This window comes from Pteronotus mesoamericanus, unplaced genomic scaffold, assembly GCF_021234165.1.
Source record: "Pteronotus mesoamericanus isolate MK-2021 breed Mesoamerican mustached bat unplaced genomic scaffold, CSHL_Meso_final contig_52, whole genome shotgun sequence".
NCBI lineage: Eukaryota > Metazoa > Chordata > Mammalia > Chiroptera > Mormoopidae > Pteronotus > Pteronotus mesoamericanus.
In genome coordinates, this window is record NW_026555189.1 from 171,792 (window position 1) to 196,441 (window position 24,650).

The 24,650-nt window shown below is 50.8% G+C and overlaps 1 protein-coding gene across 1 annotated transcript in view; it reads right to left on the reverse strand.

Annotated features, from left to right (window-relative positions):
* Positions 1-207: 207 nt before the first annotated feature.
* ATP2C2 (ATPase secretory pathway Ca2+ transporting 2) overlaps positions 208-24,650 on the reverse strand; it is a 60,346-nt gene continuing 35,903 nt past the window's right edge. Inside the window, exons 11-27 of the mRNA XM_054579113.1 lie at positions 23,465-23,531; positions 16,464-16,588; positions 16,223-16,320; positions 15,262-15,363; positions 13,781-13,870; positions 11,602-11,703; positions 10,025-10,181; positions 8,582-8,752; positions 7,130-7,227; positions 6,982-7,032; positions 5,782-5,948; positions 4,462-4,530; positions 4,246-4,362; positions 2,707-2,854; positions 2,216-2,314; positions 1,917-2,058; positions 208-557 (exon numbers count right to left, since the gene is read on the reverse strand). Coding sequence (XP_054435088.1) covers positions 439-557; positions 1,917-2,058; positions 2,216-2,314; positions 2,707-2,854; positions 4,246-4,362; positions 4,462-4,530; positions 5,782-5,948; positions 6,982-7,032; positions 7,130-7,227; positions 8,582-8,752; positions 10,025-10,181; positions 11,602-11,703; positions 13,781-13,870; positions 15,262-15,363; positions 16,223-16,320; positions 16,464-16,588; positions 23,465-23,531 — 1,922 coding nt within the window. The 3' untranslated portion in view covers positions 208-438. The remainder of the gene's footprint in view (positions 558-1,916; positions 2,059-2,215; positions 2,315-2,706; positions 2,855-4,245; positions 4,363-4,461; positions 4,531-5,781; positions 5,949-6,981; positions 7,033-7,129; positions 7,228-8,581; positions 8,753-10,024; positions 10,182-11,601; positions 11,704-13,780; positions 13,871-15,261; positions 15,364-16,222; positions 16,321-16,463; positions 16,589-23,464; positions 23,532-24,650) is intronic.

Below are 24,650 nucleotides of genomic sequence, written 5' to 3' on the forward strand. Positions count from 1 at the left end.
ACCAAAATTACCCAAAGCCCCATTTGGTGGAGGGGGAGAAGGGGCCAAAAACAGGCAGGGAAATGACCAGAAGCCCAGACCCATCCCCAATCCGCCATCTGCCCAACCTGCCAGGCACCCACGCGTTCTTCACGAGTGGGCTGTACCGCACTGGGCTGTAGCACAAGCACCTAGGCGGACATGGTTTATAAAAATCACATTTAATAAATAGCAAGGTGTTTCTGTACAGGGCCCTCACCGTCTGTCCCAGGGCCCGGAGGGAGAGGACGTGTAGGGGTGAGCCTGGGCCGAGCTTCCCGCCAGCTTCCCAAGAAGAACTCCATGAGTGACCTAGTGCTACGGTGTCCTGAAAACACCCCTCTGAAGAAGGCTGGGGGCGGGGCCGCGGTCACGTAAAAATAGAGGTTATTTCAGGAATTTTACACTGGTCAGGGCCCGCTACACAGCTTCTTGGTGCACCTGGGCTCGCTTGGCTCTGGAGCAGAATTGTTCACACAGTTTGAGGAGCTCTGACAAAATGAACACGGATGAAGCCAATCCGGTTAGGAGCAACAAGTCTGTGAAAAGGGGAGGAGAGAAAAGGGTCAGAGAGCACAGGTCGTCCCCCCCGGCCACCAGCCCCGCTCTGCCCCCAGTGTCAGGTCAGTGCCCAGCGCGCAGGGGGCTGTGGGTCTGCCCCGCCGCTTTCAGAAGCCTTAGTTACATAGAGACGGGCAAGGGGGTCAGGAGCTGGGGACCAGCCCTTCCCATTCCCCTGAGCCAGCTCCACGAGGACCAAGAGCCTTTCCAGGCGGTTCAGGGCAAGGGGAGGTGTGCTGTGGTGTGGGCTTGTTACCAAGGTCAGCGGCTCCCGAACCGTCACCTCTGGCCCCCAGTCTCCCCTGACTTGTTCTAGTGGGTTAATCCCAAAAGACTCCCCCTGGGCCCCATTGTATCTTACTGTTCAGAACCATCCCTGACTCCCTGTTGCCAATGATTTGTGACAAATGTGGTGTCCAAGCACAGCCATGGCATTTCCTTCAGAGCCGGTGAGCCGCCTTAGTTCCCAGTGGATGGAAACACCCATTAAAATTTGGGGGGCTCTTTTGTCTGTGCGACAGGGTATTCACAGGAGACCCACCTGGACCCTGCTTTCTAGGTTTTGGGGAGAAAGAGCAGATTCCCCAGCCTTGCCTCAGACCGCATTGCTCTGCCTGGGAGCTGCCTCGCCTGCCCGCCGGGGGTGGGGCTGGCCAGTGGAGAGCTTGGGCCAGAAGGAAGCGAGGAGGTGGGAACGGGGTGGCGTTCGCCTCTGCTCCCTCCTAGTCCCTGTGGTCACTGTCTCTCTAGGCGACTTCCCCCCTCTCAGGGCCCAGGCCTCCTCCTGCTCACTGTCATCACAGCTTCAGGCAAAGGAGGTCAGGACACCCCGGGCAGCTGCCCAAGAAAGAGCGAGGGCCTCGGGGAGCCCAGCTGGGGATCGGGGAGAGCGCAGGGCTCTGCACCAGGAATGTGAGCCCTGCCCCCAGAGGGCTGGCCACTAAATCCTGTCCCTTTCAGCAAGAACTGCCCGATGGCAGATGCCCTGTCTTCAGGTAAGCAGTCGTCCAATTCACACTGGCCCCCGTTAAAATGCCCCCGCCCATGGGGGACCGCTCACTCCTCAGCTGGGGCACACAGCATGACACAGACCAGACTGTCACTGTACCTGCCGTCTGTGCTCTGAGCCTCCTTGCCCTGGAGGGACCAAGATGCTAAGTCCCCTTCTGTCCTGGGCCGTCCATGTCCCCATCATGTGGCCATCCTACCCAGTGCAGCCACCAGTCTGGTCCTTCGGGGATGGAATGGCCTCAGGTTGCTACTTAGCAGCCCCTCTCCCCAGGTGTGTAATGGCCACGGCCTGTGGTGACCCCGTCCTCAGGTCCCCTCCTACTCACCGAGCACTCCTAGGTTCTCCGTCTGGAAGACCTTCTGCAGGGGTGGGACGTAAATCACAGCCAGCTGCCCTAGAACTGACCCGAGCACCGAGTAGAGGAACATGTGGTTCCGGAGGAAGCCGATCTCGAATATCAACTTGGTCTGCGGGAGAGGGGCGCATGACCCCCACCTCAGACAAGGGTGCCTGTCTCCGAGAGCCCCTGGGTGACTCGGGCAGGGACCACAGTCTCTCACCGAGAACACAATTCAGTTCTACAGGGAAGGAAGCCGAGAGAGCCCGGAGGGCCGCAAGTCTTACCTGAGAGCGACAGGTCAGGGCATTGAAGAGGTCAAAGAATACAAAACAGGTGAAGGTCATTGTCGTGGTGCGCGGGGTGCTCGCCTTGTCTTCGGGGATCTGGAACACAAGTGCGTGGGATGAGGTGATGCAGCCCCTTCACCGAGAGCCCAGGGAGGGAGGGAGAGCCTGTAACCGCCGCGTGTGTTCAGGCGCAGCGCTTTAGTTTTACTAGGGATTATCAGAACCTCCCGTCAGTTTTGAGTCAACTGGTGTGACCCAGAAGAGTGTCTCCCGAACGCCCCACCCCCAGGACCCGGGGCCCCTCTCTCAGCACCTGGGAGGGGCTACCAGCTGCTCACATAAGTAAAGGCAATGTCCCTTTCCCCAGCAGGTGACACCTCTACAGTTAGTTACTTCCACGTTGCAGAATGTCGCTTCCCGCACACCTGCCCCGCATCAGCCTCACGCCTGGGCATTGACAGAGCTGAGCCAGCGAGGACTTTCCTCACCTCTTTCCAGAAGATGAAGAGGGTCCCGCTGATGATGACAGCCGCCGACAGGAGGATCTTCAGGATGAGGGCTCTGCTGAGGATCATGTCCTTGACGTTCCTCGGTGGCTGCCGGAGGGTGTCTTTGTCCACTGGCTCTACCCCCAGGCTGCTCGGAACAAAATGGGAAACTTTGGAATAAACCACTGAAAAAGGTCATTTTGCAAAGGCAGGTAGTGGTTAAACAAACAGGGAAACCTGAAGCAGGAAAGTGCTTGAGTCACCGAGTCACCGTTAAAGGCACAGCCAGGACAAGGAGGAGACAAAGGCCTCCCTGCAGTCCCGTGGGAGCTGGGGGTGTTCCCGGTCTTATGGGGACCTCCACTTCCTCACTGGGAGCCCCTCCCACCCACCCTCTGACCCCTCCCTAACTTCCCAGCCCCTCAGCTCCTTCCGGAGAGCCCCCACAGCCTGAACCCCAAGGGCAGCCTGCCCACCTCCATTTGGACACTCCCCCCACATCTTGATCTTGGAACCACACCTAGTCACTCCTCCGCCCAGTTTCCGTCACCACAGGCAGACCGCAAGTTGGGCCTGGCCTCGTCGCAGCTGGCCCGGAGAAGGACCCTGCCCACCAGGCCCTGCCCACCACGGAGTGCCCGTGCAGTGAGGGGCACCTGCCTTTAGCCGGTGCTGAAGCAGTGGGGTGGGGGCACCGAGGAGGGAGCGGGGCAGTGAGGTCCCGCTCTGAGCAGTTCTGGCTGAAGTCCTGCCCTGTTCTCAGGAAGAGCATGTAGGAGAGGGAGCCCTTACTCTGGGATGACCAGGTACAACCCTCTTTCCCTCAGCAGGGGTCACCCGTGGATGATTAAATTAATCATAGTAAGAATAAATCGGCTACATCGGAAACGACACCTGTCATGTGCTCAAGCACAGTGAAGGGCTTTGTGTGCTTTGGTCTTCCTAACTCCAAAGCCCATCTTGTCCTGCATTGGTCAGCTAGCCTAACGCTCCCTTCTCATTCATTCAGCCAATAATTGACTGAGCCCCTACTATATGCCAAGAACCACTGCGGGAGCCGGGGCGCCTACAGGGAACAAAACAAAAACCTTGCCTCTGTGAAGCTGATGTTCTAAAGGGGAGATGGATTATACATAATCAGATAAGCAAGGAAATGCATATTTTCTTGCCGGGGGACAAATAAGGCAGGGTAAGGTGACTAAGAGTGAGAAGGCTGCTGTTAGAGCAATCCAGGAAGGCTTCTTGAAGGCGGTGACATGAATGAACAGCATTGGGTCATGTAGCTAGCAGAGAGAGAGCATTCCAGGCAGAATGTTCCATTATCCCCTGTGCTGCCTGCCTAGGCGTTTCCTCCTGTGTCCAGTGCACTCCTCTCGCCGTCTTTCCCCCCAGTGCACCACACTTTAGTTTTCTGGGGCTCCTTATGGCCAGTGATTGTGTCTGTCCACCTCTAGCACCGGGCCCCTGAGCAGAGTAGCAGTGCAGTCAGTGGAGGCTGGCAGAAGCGGTGTGGTGGTCCCAGCCAGCCCGGCGCCTCACCTCTGTGCCGGCGGCCCGTCCATGATGATGTTGATCCACAGGATCTGCATGGCGTTGAGGGGGTTGGGCAGGTTGCACATGGTGGACAGAGTGATGAGGCTCAAGGCCGAGATGCTCCTGTGGGGCACGAGTGGCAGAAGAGGGTCCTGTCAACAGCTGCTCGCCAGGTGCAGACGCAGCACCTGACGGCACTGGGAGATGCTGGCCTTGACTTACGTGCTCAGCTGAAATCGGACAAAGTTTTTGATGTTATGAAAAATCCCCTTGCCTTCCTCCACCGCATTCCTGCAAGAGAGGAGAAAGCATTTATTCACAAAGAGGGCCTGGTGGAAAGCCAGCTCTGTCAGCTGCAAATGGAGTGATGGTATCACCCAGAGGTGAAACCATGCTTGGACCTCCCCCCATCCTGTTCCCGTCTCCCCTCGCTGGCATTCTCAGGAACACACTGGTAGAGAATGAAAATGTCCCAACAGGCTCCACCAGCTGCTGGAGGCAGGTCCCTGAGCCATGATCGCCCTTCTGTCCAAAGTCTATAAATTAATCTGTCGTCGGAGCCCCGGGACTGCAGCCCTCACCCAGGACTCCTGAGTGCCTAATGCACCTCTGTGATTTACTGATGACAAGAGGCACAGCAAAACCAATTAAATTCAATAATTAGATCCAGGGGCACAGCAAGAAGAGAGAACTGAGGTTGAAAACATCGTCTATTGTTAGAAGGCTCTTTGTGAAAGTCCTTGAGTCACTAAGATAGTAGAAAACTGTCTAAACCCGCCCCTTTTTACTAAAAATTTTTGCAAAAGAACCAAAGCTGTAGAGCTATGTATTAACTACATTTTCTCACCAAGAGGAACTGTTTTAAGAATTCCTAGGGTGAATCCATTTGTAAAGAAAAGATCCCTTTTGTAAAGTCAACAATCACGCCAAACTTCAATATTTGTTCAGCTTTTGATATCAGATTTAAGAAAAAATTTTTCCCTACCCTCAATTATTGTAATTTACTTAGACCACATTGGTGTTAATGATCTGGGCATTTCTGTCCAATCTCTTTTCAGTGCACGCAATGTACGTATCCATGCAAACACAACACTTGACTCAAACTGAAAATACTTGTTTCTCTCAAACTGAATATATTTATTTTTAGTGTTTTTCATTTAACACTACAGTGTGAGCATTTCTCTGTCACTAAATGTTCTTCAATGTGTTTACTAATGACTGCATAGTATTGCCGTCTCTTGCCGCTGGCATCTAGGGGTCCAGGGTTTCCTTATACACAGTGCTGCCGTGCTCGCACCAGCGTGTGCGTGCCTTTGTGCACGTCTGACCCAGCCTTTTCTGTCACTGCACAAGTTAGGGTTCTGCTGCACCTGTAGCATTCCCCTGGGTGCTGCCTGCCACTAACCCAGGGTGGCCCCCATGACTCTGCTTTAAGTGGTTTTTGAGCCTGGGACACCTTGTATCTACAGATCAGCAGATCCTAGGGGACAGCTGGTTACCCCACACATTTTTTCCACTAAAAACACCTAAAGAGTAACTTACATGATGGCTGAGAAGTCATCGTCCACCAGGATCATGTTGGCAGCCTCTTTGCTGACATCGGTCCCTGTCCGCCCCATGGAGATCCCAATGTCTGCCGACTTCAGGGCCACAGCGTCATTCACCCCATCCCCTGTCATGGCCACAATTGCCCCCGACTCCTGCAAAGCCTTTGAAAAGAGGCAACGAGGAGAAGCTTGCAGCCTGAGGCCCTTCCTTCTAGATCCTGCCCTCCCCCGTGATGCTCTGCATCCCACACCGTGTGCCTGACAGCAGAGACCCCTCTCTGGACAGCACTGGAGTCATGTGACCCAAGTCTGAATCCCAGCTCCACCCACACTAGCTGTGGGAACTGGGCAAGTCGGGAACCTCTCAACCTCAGTGTCTGCATCTGCCAAATGGGAGCAACAGTCCCTCCTTCCAAGGGCTGTGGGGAGGCCTAAACTAAGACCACAGATATGACAGTGTAAGGGCTTGGACATGCTGTCCATCACCATTAACAAATAATGATCAACTCGTCCCCTAAAACGACGCGACGTGCACCATTTTCTTTGAGGAATAATTTGTCTAAAGATTTACTGTGTAGAACAAAAAACCCCCAAAATAACATAAAGGAAACAACTCTACTACTAACAGAGTTAAAGAGCAAATTTTCAAAGTACACATGTGTGGGAAACCACGCACATTTGTAGGACACTCATTCCAGAACTTTCGTTTTTTTGATATGCAACACAAAAATCAGCTCCACTCTATTTGGCACCTGCTGTGAGCCAGGCACTGTGCCAAGAGCGTCACAGGCCTGGCTTCCTTTAATCCTCTCACCAGCCTTGTGATTTAGTTGATGCCATTTGTTTTACCCCGCTTGACAGACAAGAAGACCGAGGCTAGGAGTTAACTAACAAGGATATGCGAGAGAGCACTCGACACATGAAGGCCAGCCTCTTTTTATTTATCCCTTTGCATCACCCAACACCTGCCCCTTGATTTCGTTGTATGGGATAGAGGGCCCAGTTCTCCCCTCCGCAGAGGCTGGGGAAGGGCCACCGCCCACACAGCTGCCCTGGACCTAGGGAAGGAAGTCCCGGCTTGAGGATGGCTGAGGCTTTCACCAGCACGGGCCCCGGACACGTGGGCTGCCGCTGCCGCCCTAGACTGTACCCTGAAGGACAAGTGAGGCAGAACCTGTCCCCCGACACAGCTTACCTTTATGATTTTGAGTTTGTGCTTCGGGCTGGTCCTGAAGAAAACAGATACCTGGGCATAGAGGCGTGAAAGAGCAGAGTCAGTAAACGCGAAGGTGGGAACACACCCCTCTCCGCCACCTCCCAGCCAGCCCCCGGGAGGACCCCACCTTCCCGACGCAGTCAGCCAGCTTGTTCTGCTCCATACTTTCCACCTCCTCTCCGGACATGGTGCTCAGCTTCCCATTGCACAGGCCGATGTTCCTTCCTGCGTGGCAGGGAGAAACCACTCCAAGGGCTCATGCCGAGGCCCGTGCCTGCAGTCCCTATCCCCGCCCCTCGCGCCCCCACCTGACATCAGTCCCTGCCCTGGCCGCAGAGTAACAAGAATAAAACCACTATGGCTACCACTTATGGAGCACCTGCTACATTATGTAACCTAATTTCATCCACAGAATTAACCTAAAACAAAGGCCTTCTTACTGCCCCCGCCCCTCCCTCCGCAACTTCAAAGACCAGGAAGCTGAGAGGGAAGTAACTTCCCCGAGGTCACAGAGCTGGCAAGTGGTCATACTGGAACCTCACAGGGTTCTGTCTGGTTCCACAGTGCCAGGCTGCCGCAAGACAGAGGGGCAAGAAAACCAAGCTGTGACAACCCTCACAACAGTAGTAAGTGGCGTAGTGGGAACAGGGTGGCCAGCTCTAGCCCTCTGCTGATGAAGAGCCGGAGGGTCAGAGCGGCTCAACAGTTTGCCAAGGGTGCATAGCTAATGGCAGAAGTCAGACAGAACTACACACAGGGATTGACGCTGCCTGTGAAGATGAAGTGAGATCATGGAAGAAAAGCCCTGGCATGTAGTAGGTTCTCATTATATTGGGGTGGCCAAAAAGTTTGTCTTTTTTATGTAAGATGGCTCTAGTAGCACTTAGTTTTCTTTAACTTCACTCAAAACAATTTTGTTAGATAGTATTGTGACAGCTGTCAGCAGATATTATAAAAACGATCAAAATTGGTGAATTTTTGTGTAGCCATTTTAATATTGAAGGTGGAAGAAAATATGCAACATTTTTGGCATAATATGCTTTATTATTTCAAGAATGGTAAAAACACAATGGAAATGCAGAAATAATTTGTGCAGTGTATGGAGAAGGTGCTTGACTGATTGAACATGTCAAAAGCGGTTTGCAAAGTTTTGTGCTAGCGGTTTTTCGCTGGATAATGCTCCATGGCCTGGTAGACCAGTTGAATTTGAGAGCGATCAAATCGAGACATTAACTGAGAACAATCAATGTTATACCACGAGGGAGATAGCTGACATAGTCAAAATATCCAAATCAATAAAATTATTGGTGAAAATAAAAAACTGTCTTTTATTTTACAAAAAACACTAAATGAACTTTTTGGCCAACCCAATACCTGAGGTCTTTTCCCCCTTTGGACAATCTGCCAGCATTTTAGAGACAACTTTAAAGGTGAAACACGGGTGCGCAAATCTCAGAATCGCTCCTAAACGCCGAGGCGAGCATTCCTGACCAGGACTGTTGAGGATTAACAAGGGCAGTGACCCCACTGTAAAGGTGGCAGGTCCTTTCTTCCACACCCTCCACCCCTCCCCTGGTACCTATCGCCAAGGCCGTCTCCAGGGCATCCCCCGTGATCATCTTCACGGACACGCCGGACTCAGAGAGAACCTGCACCGCTTCCTTCACGCCAGCCCTCGGAGGGTCGATGATTCCAACGAGACCCAGAAATGTCAGCTGCCCCAGCTCGGGCCCGGAAGCCAGGGCCAGCACTGCAGAGAGACCAGACCCACAGAAGTGTCACTGGGGGCCGAGGGGACCGATTTTACCCCCAGTCAGCCCTGGCCTCCACTATGTTGCAGTTCCTCCTCTGTCCCTGAGGGGCTTGGGCGCTGAGTTCCTGACGACAGAAAAGAAAGGCAAAGGTTTTTGCAGCGGTCATCAGGCCCATGCAGCGCAGCGGGGCCACCCCGAGAGAGAGCGAGCTGCTAGAGACAGCTTCCGGGCAGAAAATAAGACCTCTGTCCAGTGGTGGTAGGAAACCCCCGCCCCAGCTCGGCGAGAGTGGTCACGAGGGAGTCCGTGAGGCAGCCTATGACGGGACATTTCTGACAGTTGTCCTGGTCTCTCGTTTGCTCTGCTCTCATTTTGTCACCTCCAGCAGACTGGGGGTAGCAGCTACCAAAGAATGTGCGGGAGGGGAACGTGGGTGAGAGGACTCTGCTGGCTTGTCTTGGCCCTGAGTCTGGGTCAGGGGCACAGAGGCCAGGCCCAGCCCCGGGGGGCGAGTGCTCTGAGGGGGAGCGGCACAAGAGCTGCCTGGACTTTGCCACCTTACTGACACGGGAGCAGGGCTGTGGCCCAGAAGCCCCCAGCTGCGCCGCCCTAAGGCAGGCGCCCTGTGCCCATGATGCAGGTGCTCTGCCCCCCCTGGTACGCTTGCCTGTCAGCAAGCTGCTAGTGCTGTGTAATTTGTGCTCCCTGAAGGGGAAAACCAAGGCAGTTGAAACCAATATGGCAGGTCCAATGCTTCCCATTTCCCCCGAGGGAATACAAGTGTGCCAGAATGTTTTTAAACACTTTCTCTGAAAACAGGCTGACAAATGATCCGATAGGAAATGTGGTTTTTAATGTTCAGCCCATCAGGGAAGGCATTGGCCTTGGTGCAGAAAATTGGAAATGGCCCAGGAATGAAACATCTGCCTTGATTTAAAAGCGCTCTAGGCTTCTGTGACAGTAAGCGGTGAGCAAGAAGACCAGTCAGGAAAGTCAGTTGTTTCTGGGGCGTCCCAGTCACTTGTCTCGGAAAACTCAGGAGACAGGGTTCCACCTTTCCCCCCACACGAGCCAAGTCTGGATTAACAGGTGTCATTTGGTGGGTGGGGGCTCCCTGTAATTCCACACTTGCTTTACTTTCAGGGGCACGCTGCCTGGCTGCCATGCTGACCAATCGCCTTTCCGATCAAGGACCCTGCATTAATGAGCTTGAAAAGTCAGTGCTACACGCAAACTTAGAGCTTGGGGCTGGGGCCACAGGCACTGACCCCGCAGGCCAAGCGAGCCCATCTTCTTCTCTTCCTGCTGGCAGAAGGCTCTCTGCTGGGGTGTCAGCGGCAGGGGAATGCCCCCGTGGTTGTACATGGTACAGTAACGAATCACTTCTTCAAAGGCCCCCTTCATGAAGTAAATGTCTTCCAATTCCTTGAGAAAGACAAAAGGAAAAAGATCTTTCACTGGATGCTTCAGCTCTTAGTGACCATCACTTCATCCACAGACAGATGTTCACAGCAGGGTTATTTATGCTGGGCTGTCAGCTGTCCCTGACATAGGGCAGATTGGAGAAGTCACAGGAAAGCCACACTATGGAATACTACACAGCCCATAAAAGGAACAGGGCTGATCTTTGACCCCCACCACCTCTTTGTACATTAAGTCACCTTGCTAATGTCACTCAGAGTATCCAGTATGTTTTACTAATTGGTCATATCTCAGCCAGTGTTGTGTTTTAGGTATGTGATTGATTGCTAGATATCTACTCATATTTCAGAACATTCTATCCCAGATCTTAAGGGGAGTTACTTTGGGTGGGGGATGGGTAGGAAAAGGAGAGGGGAGAAATTATGATAAAGAGCTTCCATTTTTAAAGTCACATTTCCATATTTTTTTGATGAGAATGTATTATAATTGCCTTCAGGGGGAGATTTAAAGGTATTAGGACATTTAGAAACAATCCACAACTCTTCTATGCACCCAGAATTTACATGCCTGCCCACTCATGGCAAAGACCTGGAATGAGCCGGCTGAGCCGCCCTCTGCCCAGAAGGAGATGGGAAATCTCAGCATGACATGACGTGATAGACTCCGGAAGAGCGGGGCAGGAGGGGGAGGCTGGAGGAAAGGCGAAAGGCAATAATAAACTTAAAAAAAAAAAAAGAAGCGTTTTTAAATATAGAAAATCTGAAAAGCTACAGAAAATTTTAAAATAAAAAAAAGGAAAAAAACAGTCAGCTGACTCCCACCCAGGGACAGCCACGAATGTGCATGTGTGTGTACCTGTGAGCTCACTGTGCACACCATTTGTGGTGGACCCCCTTCAAGAGTGAAGAATTGGTCATCCATTGTGTCAGTTACATGAGCTCATGTGTGTAAAGAACTTAGCATGGGGATGGGAAGGAAGGACCCCAAGTTAGCAATGGGGTCAGTGTTGTCTGTAGAAGCATACAGTGGACCCAGTAGTAATTACTCAGCAGTTATAACACAGGCCAGCACGTCTCACCTTGAGTGTGCATCAAAATCCCCAGCAAACACCAAAGACTGGGTCCCACCCCTGGAATTTCAGGAGTCCTGGGGTGGAACCCGGGAACCCACATTTCTAACAACTTCCCAGGTGATGCTGATTGCTGGTCCAGGAACCCCACTTGGAGAACCAGTGGTCCAGATAACAATCTCGGAAGAGGACCCAAGACAGTCAAAGATTTAATTTCCAGCAACTGAATTTTCATGTATTGGAAACCTCATAGAAGGAGCTAGAAACTGTCAACTCTTACTCCCTGATGTCTGCATTTTGCTTGGTTTAGGGGGTGGGGGGCCGATGGTGGAAGGGGCAGAGAAGCAAACTCACCTCATTCTTGGGGCTGCATTTTACCGCCATCCACTTCTGCTCAGAACTGAATGGGATCTCTTTTTTTCTCACATATGAATCTTTAGTATCACTTAAGTCCATCTAGGATAATAAAATGAGACACTTTCAGGGAGTCATTCTAAAGCAATTTCTATGCAAAGTTCAGTCATTTAAATTATTCATCATTCAAACCATCTCAGGCAGATGAGAAATCCAAGCTGTTAGCTCACAGAGAAAGGCCATTTGCTTTCGAATGTCCCAACCAGGAAAAAAAAGTCTCTTTTCTCTCGTCCCAGAGGCAGAACCACATGCTTTTGGAAATAGCTTCTAGCTAAAACCTGCTCAAAAACAGAAGCCTGTGGAGTTTCTGTCAGAAGAAATGTTTCAGATGTGAAGATGGAGCAATTTCCCAAAAGGGACCCTGGGTTAGCAGGGTGGCCTGGTGTCACAGCCTGGGGTCCTTGCCAGGCCTGACATTTGCTGGCTCTTTGACAGTTTGGGGGCCAATTAGTTGATAGCCCTGAGCCTCAGTTTCCCCAACTGTACACCAGTCCTAACCTGTGCATGTCGTTGCCCCACAAGGGGTGAAAATTGGTCCTTGGATGGAGGCAAAAAAAATCTACTTATTTATCTATAAAGCAAAGATATGCATACACTGTATCTGCACCATTAAAATTCCATGGAAGGAATGATTAGGAAAAAATGTCAAAAAAGGCTCATTAGGAGGGTATTGTGGATTGTACTGCGTCCTTCCAAGAGATATGTTGAAGTCCCTAATGCCCGGGATCTGTGAATGGGATCTTATTTGGAAATAGGCTCTTAGGAGATGTAATCTCGGTAAGATGAGGTTTTAGATCAGGCCTAATGCAGCAGGACCAGTGTCCTGCTGCGAGGAGGACACGCCGTGCACAGACGGCCGCACGGGAAGGACACCACGTAAGACTGAGGCGGAGCCCAGAGCGAGGCGTTGCAGACCTGGGAGCACCTGGTGTTACTCGCAGCAGCGGGAGAGGGAGTGTGGCCTGCCGACCACTTCAGTTTGGACCTCTAGTCTCCAGGCCATGAGAATCAATCCCTGCTGTTTTTGAGCATGCAGTGTGTGGTACTTTATTGTGGCAACTCTAGGAAACTAACACAGGGAGCGATCGTGAAAGAAAGGCTCGAGGATGAATGAGATAATAAACACACAGCGCTCAGCCCATGCCTGCCACGCATCGGCTGTTATTTATCTCATTTTAAAAGATATATTCAAAAATCCCAAACCAGGTCCCCCCACATAGTTTGGACCCATGAAGGAGTAAAACCCTAACACAGAAAGAACAGAGGGTTCTGGAACCTCTGCCCTCTCTACACTGCATGGGGTTGGCGGAGGGAGCATGGCAGGGACTGCAGCCGGGGGTTTTGCGCCTGCTGCGACAGCCAGGCTGGCCCATCCCTGTGGGGTGGCGGGAGTTGCTCAGTGGGCTGGCCCTCACTGCTTTAAAGGCGGCAATAACTTCTATTTGGGATTACTGACGTTCTGGAGAGAATTTTCTTCCGTGAGTGGAAGGAACAGAATATGGTGTAGCAATGTCTTAGAACACCTTGTTTACCTCTGCAGGGACGTATTAGAAGGGCAGCCCTTCTCCCGACTCCTCCGCCCGCCCAGCGTAGGCCCCGGGAACATGCCGTTCTGGGCTGTGACATGGGCGAGAGGCAGAGAATAGTGGACCCAGGTCTCATGCTGGGAGAGAGACAGGCGAACGCATGGACACAGGACAGCGCACTGTGTGACAGCGCGGATGCCTGGGTGAGCAGAGGTGTCCACAGAGGCGGAAATGGCAGTGACCTTGAAGAGAACATCTGAGGTAGCCATGAGAGGAATGGCCGTAGCACAGGAGGCAGCCGTTGGGGGCAGAGTGGCTGGGAAGGAACAAGAGGGTCCCCTCCCACAGGACGAGCACCCATGAGTGGGCGTCTACCTCCACAGAGGGATCTGACTGGACCGCTTCTGTCATTTGTCCCCCATGCACAAAGCTGAGAGGCACACCCATCAACCCACCACCCACCCCTTCACCACATGTGAGCCAGGCTCTGGGCACAGAGCGGGGACCATTTTGTCCAGTCACGGAGCTCAGCGTCTAACCGCTGAGCCCCGGAACCAACTGAATGTATTAAAAGGAAATAGAAATTTTCCCACCTTCATTGCCAGGGCGATCAAGGCGCCTTCCGTGGGCTGTCCCATCATGGTGTTTTTTCTGATGACAGCGTTGTTGGCAACACAGCCTGCCTGAAAGGGGGGATTTCTGAATGGCTTTAGTTAATTTTCAGAGCTGGTACCCCTCGGGGTCCTGGGCTCACTCAGGCCCGTGAAAAAGTCAGGCACTGAAGACTTGGGCCATTTTTGGAGCTTGGTTGGGATGGGGATGGGGGACAAGATTTACTTTTCAAAGCACATCAGTCTCCGCACTTCAAAATAAACACAGCAAGTATTTACTGACTCTGCTGAATGTTGGGTGTCGTCAAGCCTTCCTAAGGAAATCCGGCGGGAAGGCAGCAGCCTGGGGGTGACGAGGGTGGGCCACGGCGAGTGACTGACATTGAGCACGGGGTTGCTGTTCAGGGCGACCGAGGCCCTGGAATGACACAGCGGTGATGGCTGCGCAGCCTTGTGACTACACTAAAAGCTACTTAACTGTATACTTTAAAGGGGTGAATTCTGCGGTATCTGAGTGATAGCTCAATTACAAAGAGTAATTAAAAAGAAACACACAAAAGGGCACGGGGGGCCCAGCTTCCCTCCCTCACGGGCTGGGTTATCTTGGGCGCTCATTCACCTCTGAGCCTATTAGTTTACCTATGTATTTATGTACTTATGAACGTATACATGTATTTATTTAAAGAGTGGCCCACTAGTTGGATACCAGCAGGAGGACCAGTTTGTTTGTTTTTTTTAAGGTTTTATTTTATTTTTAGAGAGAGGAGAAAGGAGGGAGAAAGAGAGAGAAATATTGATGTGAGAGAGAAATATCAAATGGTTGCTTCTTGTATGCGCCCCAACTGGGGACAGAACCTGCAACTCAGGCGTGTGCCTTGATCCAGGATTGAACCAGCGACCTTTCACTTTGCAGGATGACACTCAACCCACTAAGCCTCACCAGTCAGAGCTGAGCCCATTTCTTAATCTGAACACTATTAAGGTACTAGGACAGGCCTCATTGGGTTGCTGTGATAATTAAGTGGCCCTGGAGGTGGGGCGCCTGTGAGGTGTGGGTGCTCATGAAATGTCGTCAAGGAAGACGGCTGGGTTCAGGCCTCACAGAGGGCACTGCTACGTGGGACGACAAATGCGTGTCTGTAGGAGGACGTGCACGGCTGGTGTAAGTATTGGCAATAGCAGTAGGCCATAGGCATCACATGATTATTGTCCAACCATCGCTGAGCTCCTGCTCTGTGCGGGCTTCTCGAAAGCCTTCCCAGCAGGCAGCGAGGAGTGCTAAGGGTTCTAGTGCTTCTCTTGCCTCTGGTGTTTCTGTTTCCAGGGCCACTGCGACTGCCTGACTCTCGGGGGAGGCCCCGCCCAGAACCAGTTGGTCCAATAGCTGTTCCTCTTTTCAGAGGGAATCCCCATCAGCTCTGCTTTAAATGCGTGTTTCTCCCATGGTGTTTTTTGACACGTACCTCCACCAATTTCCCCACCGAGATGTTGGAAAACTCCTTAATGACTTCCTTTGATGGTAAAAGACAGACTGTCCCTTGGCCATTGTACCCAACTCCGCTGACCTGCAGGGCAAAGGGACAGAAAGGATGGCTTCAGGTGTCAAAAATACGCTCCACAGGTTGACCCCTAGTTGATCCCAAGGACAAAATCCTAGCCACAAACAAGGCTTCAAGCATAAAGATGTTCCCTGCAGGACTGTGTATTAATCAGAATACCGCGCTAACTGCCAAGTGTCAGTAAATTGCAATAATTTTGCTCAGTGAGATATCCTGCAGCCAGTAAAAATTCTAGTTAAGAAAACTAAGTAACAGCACAGAAGAGGGCTTATGTTCTGGAAGGTAGGCAAATGTTTTCTTATACAGTCAGACAGCAAATATTTTAGTCTTTGCAGCCCATGCAAATCTCTTGCGACGACTCAACTTCACTGTTGTGATGTGAAAGGAACCATCAACAACATACAAACAAAAGGGTGTGGCAACATGCCAACAAAGCTTTATTTACAAAAGTAGGCACTGGCCCAGGGGCTGTCATTGCTGCCCCCTTGGTGTGGAGCGTGTTGTGAAAAAAGCAGCAAGGTACAAAATTGCCCATTCAGGGAGCTTACAACTGTGCCAATGCACAGGCAAGACTCAAAACCACAAACGGACTAGTCATGGTGAGTTTACCATGGGGTTATGAATAATTGTTTCCAGCTTTTTAATTTTACAATGTGCTTATTATTAAAGTTAATGAAAAATAAAGAGGGCTGCCTTAAATCAGTCATGTTCCATGCAGCTATCGGTAACAAGGAATTTGCACAATGTAACCTGTATTTGTTTTCTCCTATTGCTGTTTAGAAGACTCTCTGTGCTTTCCCAGGAAGAAAAGGGGCTGGCAGGGCTCTCATTTGTCTTGAACCTTGTAAATTCACACAGCACTCACCTCGGCATGGAGCCCATCGGATGTTACAAGTTGGGTGACGGTCATTTCATTGGCGGTCAGAGTCCCCGTCTTATCAGAACAAATGACACTGCAGCAACCTGGCACAAGAAAACACCGGGATACACAGGAAAATGCAGTCATCACCACCAAGTTTCAGGCTTAGGAAATACCCAGGTTGAATTAACAGGGCACCAAAACATCCATTCAATTTATAAGAATTCAACCAGCTGGACTCCCTCACCTAAAGTCTCCACAATTGGCAACTTCTTCACTATGACCTGCTTCTTGGCCATCCGCAGCACTCCCAGGACCAGCGTAACCATGACAACGATGGGCAGACCCTCTGGAATGGCGGCCACAGCCAGGCTGGATGGAAAGGCCAGACAGACCACCTTCATCACACACTTAAGAATGATATGAATTCCAACTGGGGTTGGCAACATTTTACCTGGTGAAGCTTGTCTCTAGTGTCCCCAAAGTCCCTATTCTTTTCTCTGTTCCCCATTCCATGATGCACCTGCTTCCTTCTTCAACATCCACTGCTCTGAGCTACATCCCTCCAAATCCCTACTTTTGGGAAGGGACCTCACCTATCAGACATCCACACTTGAGTGTGAATTAGTCTGCCAGTTGTTTAGCTTTTTTAAGTGCTTTTGCATTTAAATTGCTCTCATTTATTAAAGAGGAAAGTCTCTGGGCCCTAGGAAAGGAATTTCCAGAATCAGGCAATAAGTAGAAAGTAGAATTTTTTGGCTCATAGTTTCCTCCGTTAAATTTCATTTTTCATAGGTCTAACGGTTTAGATACTTCTGGTGAGGAAGCCAGACAGGAAATTAAAGTTGAGAGAGGCAAAGGGACACCGCTGTGCCTTTGCCTATTGTAGCAGATCTTTTGGGTTATCTGCTCAATTATCATCTCTCCAACCCCTTCTGTACCTTGTGACCTCGCTCTCCCACTGCCACAGTTGATGGGATTAGAGGAGAACAGGGATCCGAGCTGAACCAGTGAGCTTCTCTTTTTGGGAACCTGAACTGGGACTGAGGACATGGATCCCCTTCCTGTGGGCAGTGAGTCAACATGTGATAGCCTGTTAAGAAGGGGCCTTTTCTGCCTCACTTTGGCTCCAGGACATCGGGGCTGCTTGCTCCCCGATTCCACATTCCTGAGCAGGCCCACCGAGGGCAGAGGGCTGGTCAAGGGCCAGCTGACCTCAGGCCGGTGGGGGAGGCTGGAGGTGAGCGAGTGCGAGGGCGCTCACGCACAGAGCTGTGCGGTGCACGTCACCACGCCACACCCACCATGGTTCACCCTCTGCGCTTGAAACTGCAGCGGAGTCCTGCAGGCCTTCAGTACACTTTTGCCTCACGAATGAACACATGGGTGAGCGCATGGCAGGTGTCTAGACCCACAGTGGCCTTGCACGTTGCGAGTGCTCTACGTGGGCTGGTTAATGGTCAGAAAGCGTAGCTGCGACCCAAGGTCACACACACGTATTTCATCCAATCTAAGGTGATGCTGCTTGTGAAGGACATCACTGCCTTGTGTACCATTAAGAAAGAAAAAACTGCCAATTAATCAGCAACATGGTGCTTTATCATGTCACATATAAGAAGTCTAACTTCAGAGAAGTCAAAATGTGAAAAAGAATGCGCATCTTAGAATCAAAGAAATACAGTACATGATCGTGGCCTTTTACCCAGAGACAATGGACTGTTCAGTTATATAAACCAAGACGACTGCATTTGGGGGACTGTGACGGTTTCTATGGTGATGGCAAGAAGGCTTCAAAGGCTTCCTTGGTTTTATGGGACAGGCTGACAAGAGTAACTGAGCAAACATTTTCGAGGGCTACGAGTGGGACTTCCGCCGTATATGGCATGGGAAGGGTGATTTTGTACCAGGAAGCTTTCATAATAATAAATGACAAATCTATAAACTAATAAAGACTAGGATGGGCCGAGACAAGCAATACACCTTGGATCACCTTGAGTGTCACTCAAGGCAGAGGGAATCAGGATAAAGTGTTTAAAAGAACAATTCTCATTTTATCTATTTTGGAGAATCTCTTCCTCACTGGCTATCCTGCCAGTTCTACCTTCTAATTTGGTCATCCTGAGTGACTTTAATTCTGCTAAAAAACCTCCTTTCAAAGTCACAAGGAAAATGAACAGTTAATTTTCTCTGAATGGCAAGTTTACCATAGATCAAGGAGAACGAATGAGATGAAAGGGAATGTTAAGACAGGAAATCAGGCATGACCTTGGGGAGGGAGGGCTGGGATAGGCACGGAAGGCTTTCTTGTTATTTACCTGGAGATGCTGAATCGCCTTTTGGCTCATGGAACTTTCTGTGGTTTATAAGATGGGCAATGGACCGTCAGTAGATGAGTGGATAAAACAGCTGTGGTACATTTACACAATGGAATACTACTCAGCCATAAAAAAAGAAAGTTTTACCCTTTGCAACAGCATGGATGGACCTAGAGAGCATTGTGCTAAATAAGCCAGTCAGAGAAAGACAAGTACCATATGATGTCATGCATATGTGGAATCTAATGAACAAAGTGAAGTAACAGGAAAAATAGAGACAGACTCATAGAGAGCAGGCTGACTGCTCTGGGGTGAGGGGGGAGCCAAGGGAGAGGAGAGGTTGAGCAAAAAGAAAGAAAAAACTCAGGGACGCAGACACGTGTGGCGATTGTAGGGGTGGGGAATGCGCAGATGTGGAAAAATGTATAGGGGCATGAATGGTGATGGAAAAAAATTTAAATGAATGAATAAACAAATAAATAAAAGATTTTTAAAAAGTGGGATGGAACACATCATTATTTCAGGGGGGTTCTTGGGCATCCGGGCACCTGAGTGCTCGGGCTTCTCCGTCCCTCTGCCATCGCCCCTGCCTCAGAAGGCTTAGGCACCGAGCACCCTTTCCGGGGGCTCAGCCTTCTCCCCGGGTCCCGCTTCTTGCTGGACCCTGGCCAGGGCAGTTTCCAGGCGCGGCCTCACTGCTCAGAGTGTGCCTCCTGACCAGAGGCATCAGCGGCCGCTGGGAGCTTGTTAGAAATGCGGCATCTCAGGCCCCATGCAGACCTCCCAAGGCTGCCCGCCAGTAACTGTGTTGCACAAGCTCTCCCAGGACCCCGGGTTTCTCAAGCTGCCGTCCGGGACCCCCAGTCTGCAGCGATCCACTGCTCCAGGATGCCCTCCCCCGCCGCCAGCTCCACTCTCCGGGGTGCAGCCGCTGCCCGCTCCCCGCTGCCTCTCCCCCCACCCCTCCGAAACAGGCTGGGGTTCATGTCTCCCATCACCTTCAGTCTCTATGTCAAGAATGGCCAACGATTCTCATCTCTCTGCTCCAAGAGAACAGTGGTGACGGCCTGGCTTGGTTGAGAGGGGTTCTGACGAAATAATTAGAATCAAGAGGAAAGGAGACCATCACCTTCCCCAGGATCTGTCCCCTAACAGACCCCACCATCTCACCAAGCCCAACCCCACTCTCCTCCTGGGGCCCCTCAGACCCGCAGTGCTCGCTCCCACCCTCGAGCCTCTGCCCTGGCCGTCCCCGCCACCCGAAGGCCTGTCCTCCCCTTGCCTTAGCAGGCTCCTTCCCATCTCTTCAGCTTCAGCTCTGCGGAAAAACCTTCCCTGGCCACCTTGGCAGGGCACGTCCCTTCCTGCCTCCCTTTTAATCTCTTTCTGCCACTGTTTCCTTTGTAGCACTGATTATAAGTTGTAATCACTTGATTAACGTTCACTTAAATTGTTTACATTTACTTTCCCAGCCAGCCTGCAAATGCCATGATCCAGCTCCAGCAGCGCTGGATGATGCAAACAGATAGTCAGCAGATGTTCCACAAATACCTGCAGGGCACATGAGCAAACAAACCTTGGCAGCAAGGGGCACTGCCAAGAACCCTGGCTTTGGCTCAGAGCGCAGTGCGTTTGAAATTGGTCTCTTCCACAGCCCGATTCTGTAACTATGGGTCAGTGTGTTACCCCATCCTCAGTTTCCCTGCCTGTGAAATGGAGACCAGCCTACCTCATGGAGCTTTGTAACGAGGTCACATGTTCCATTTGCGCTCCCCCTCCTTGTCACAGCATCCCTAGACCCCTGGTTATGCCCCCTTCAACCCCTTGAAGATCCTAGAACTGACTTTCCTACTGCCCTCTCCACTGACATCATATTCTTGGCAACTTCAGGATCCACATCGATAGTCCTTCATACACACTCTGCTCATACTTCCTTGAACTCGCTCCTCTGTTGAGTTTCTCCTCCATCTACCTCAGCAACTTCTGCCCAGTGCTGTGGGCAGATTGTGTTCCTCCACAAAGCTGTTATTGAAGTGCCAGCCCTCAGGACCTGTGAATGTGACCTTATTTGGAAATACGGTCTTCGCAGATGTGACCAAGTCATTTGGGTGCCCACCCTAGTCCAGTGTGACTGAGGTCCTTACAAGAAGAGAAGAGACACAGACACAGACAGGGAGAGGCCACGGGATGACAGAGGCTGAGATTGGAGTGATGAATCCACAGCCAAGGATTGCAGGCCACACACACCAGAAGCTAGGAGAGGGCATGGATAGGTTGTCTCCTAGAGTCTTGGGAGGGAGCACGACCTTGCTAACGCCTTGATCTCCAACGCTGAGCACTGAGCGTGAGATGAATTTAGAGAAAGCAATACAATTAGATCAAGTGGCCAGTACAGATACTAACACAGAAGGATAAATGGCCATCGAAAACTCTGTGAAGATAAAAGAAGATAAAACTTCTTCTTTTGAAGTTGCGGGAAACCGCAATTGACGTGAGATCACACCCTGGTACATTGAGAACACCTCGGGCTCCGTTACCTACAGCCTGGCAAGCCCTCCCTCGTGGCTGTTGCAAAAATGCCTGGCGTGTTTCAGAAAAAACAGCGGAAATCCAGCAGGACCATCTCTACAGCACAAGAGCCTTATTTTCACAGTTCCAAAGAGTTTGGGAGCAAAAGCCCAAACCCAGGTAGTAATCTATTTATTTATAGATTATTTAAAGCAAAAGCCTGAAGACAATGAACTGGTAGTGCAGCTTTTATACTGAGAACTATCTTCTTAAGATATTCTGATGTGGTTTGGATGTGTCTCATTCTAGGGCTTTTTTTTTTAATGGAAAAGGTGGACTTTATTTTTTGGCTTGGAATCAGTTTCAGATGGGGCTTTGCAAATGTGTGTCATCTGTATTTTGCTTTTACGATGTTTGTCACACCTGTGTACCTTCTGGATTCTAAGTACATAGCGTTCTTTAAACCAACTTTTCTTTTTTACCTTCAGGTTTTAAAAAACATTCCCTGTGCCCAGGATTTGGCATTGAGATTTAGTTTGTTAAAGAAAGGGCAAAGTGTCTAAAACCAAAGACTTTTCCAATTTCCTTTTGTTCAATAAAGAAGTTATAGAACACTTTTGAAACAGGACACGTGCCTTCCCACATGTTGATTTTGCTGGTCTGCCCCCCGATCGATGAACACAGTGCAGTGTGACCGAAAACCAAGGCCTTTGGCATTTTTGAAGACCTGCATTTGAATCTATTCTATTGCTGACCGGCGGGTAATAGGCATCCCTTCATTTGTACACAGACAAGCTTGACCAGGTACCAGAGACATGTACATCGAACCCTTAGAGCGAGGCTCTCCTGCCCACACTGGTCAGCACTGCAGAGACAGCACCCTGCGGCCTCCATGTCCCAGCACAGGCCTGCGTGCCCTGGGCCCCTGTGAGGTGCATCACCGTAATTTACTGTAACGACAGTTACCACACGGATGTTTGCAAACAGTTGGCTTTTCATATATAAACCAGAACGGCTCCGGGGATCCTTGTAATAACATCATCCCTAGTTATCTGCTCTGTGTTTGTTTTTGTTGTCACTTTTGAGACATAATTCACACACCATAAAATTCACCCTTTTAAAGTATGTAACTCAGTGGTTTTTAGTATATTCAGAGTTGTACACCCATCATCAAAATCTACTTTAGAGCATTTTCATCGCGTCTGAAAGAACCCCCGTAACTGTTAGCAGTCACGCCTCATTCCCTCCCCCCAACCCCTGGAAACCCCAAATCTAATTTCTCTCTATGGATGTGCCTATTTTAGACATTTCCTATAAATGAAGTTGCATGATGTGTGGCCATTTCTGTCTGGTTTCCTTCAAGTAGCATCATGTTTTCTAGGGCCATCCATGTTGTAGTGGACGTCAAGGCCAAGCAACATTCCACTGTATGTTTTTTATCCACTCATTAGTTGATGGGCTTCTAAGCTTGTTTACATTGTTGTTTGATGTGCTATGTGTATATTTTTGCCCACAGATATTAACATAATTTTCTGTCTTGCAGATACCAGCAGCAGGGGGGCCGCCATCCGGAAACCACGGGGCTTAACATGAGCCTATGTTAATGTGTTGGTTTTTCTGTGTCCCGGAAGGGTCACCAGCTGCCCTTTTGTGGGGACATATCCAGCTAGTGACCACCCCTGGCATTCTGCCTCCCTTGTCTTGGTGAGCAGCTGCGGAAAAGCTGGGGCAACTGCAGCCACTGCACCGAGCCTGCTCCCTGCTCATCCCTGCGTCGTCCACCAGAAACTGAGGATGTGACTGTCGCTGGTTAGAATCACCATGTGGAGGAAAGGCAGGTTCCTTGGGCTTAAAGTTAAGGGCCCTGGTTCCCAGCCCTGCCATCAGCTGTGTGACCTCTGTCCTCAGGGTCACGTCCTTTATCCTCTCCTGTAGATTCCTCTGTAAAAGAAGGACCTAGACCGCGCTTCAGAGGAATAACAGGAGCACCCACGCACCGTGCACTCTGGACGGTTGTAGGAATCTGCCCCTACTCTCATGTCCTCCTCACCATGACCCTAGCAGGACCTGTGCCATCCCTCCCACTTTACGGAGGAGAAGACTGAGGTACAGAACGTGCAGGAGTGGCCTAAGGTCACACAGCTAGCAAGTGGTCAGGCCAGAATTTAACCCTAGGCAGGCTGGCTCTGGAGTCTGTACTATTAGCCAGAAAGATCCAGACCCATGGGCCAAAGAGCAACAGGAATGGGAACTCCAAATCCTATGCTTCCATTCGTTTTGCCCGCTTTGCACCTGTCAGACAGTGCGCTACGGGGAGACCATGGCTTCGGGTGAGGAGGACGCAGCTTCCCCACACTGTTCCTGCTCCCCAGTCTCCCCACCTTGTCTTGCTGCACTGAGAGGGAGGGCGCCATGGAGCCCTTACCTGACCCCGATCGTGAACATGCTGAGAAGGTGCTTCCCTTGCAGCCAGCCCGTGAGTATGATTACGCCTGGGGAAGAAACAGTCAAACAAAAAGTGTGTTCTCTCTCTCTCTCTCTCTCCCTCGCCCCGACCCCCCGCCCTTCAACATCTCAAAGGCATGAAGGCGTTTCAAAATCATTCCCTTAAAGAGTTTACAGCAATATAGATCAAGGACTTGTAACCACTTTTTCCTTTTTAAGGATGATACCTTCACACCTACAAAAAAGAATGGTTTTACTTTTTCAGGAAAGGATCAAGCCAGTTCAAGTGAAAAAGAAACAAGCAGCTTGTTTGGGGCTGATGTACATGTCCACAGATCACTGCAGAAGATCCCACGAGTCGTGTGTCTCCAGGACCCCCCACACCCCCGAGCTGTCTGATGGGGCGGACAGTGCTGCTTCCACGACGGGCAGATGGGCCTCTGTTTCCCGAACTGTTTTGTCTTGCCATGTTCACGGTTAAATGCATTCCCTTTTCTATATTCTCCTTCATCAATCATTTGCCCAATGTTTCCTAAATACCATCCCTTGTTTGGGTTTGTTCCTTTATTAACCCATTAACTCAATAAGTGTTTATTGAGAGCTTACTATGGGCAAGGCACTGGCTGGTTCTGAAGGCTGGGAACAAAGGACACAGACTCAAAGCCAGAGCTGAGGATGGCAGGAAGGAGCAGGTAAGGGGACCAGGGCAGCTCCACAGGGATGTGCAGGCCTAAGGCCTGGATTGAGGTCTGCGGCATGATGTCAATGCTGTCTTTGGTGTGCTGCCAAAGGCCACGGGGCATAAGCCCACGCACAGCCCACTTAGTGCGTAGACGTGTGGCTGGGCACACTACTAAATTACATCCGCAGTTTCCCCTTCGGAGAGGCAGGCTGTGTGACTCTATTCCCACCAACTGGAAATGGACAAAAGTCAGGACTCCACTTCCTGCTCCACGGCTTAATAATTTCCCATGCAAGCCTCCGCTGTGTTCTCTTTCCCCAGCTGCTGGCTAAAGAGAAGGATGACCAGCCTCCAAGGACCCAGAGGAAGGGAGAGCACAAGTTCCGTAGGGGCCTGGGCCCCCGAGTCAGTGCTTGGAGTTGGGCTCTCCAGGAAAGCCCCTAGTCCAAGGGCATGTCCGTGGACTATGATGTGAGCAAGAAAT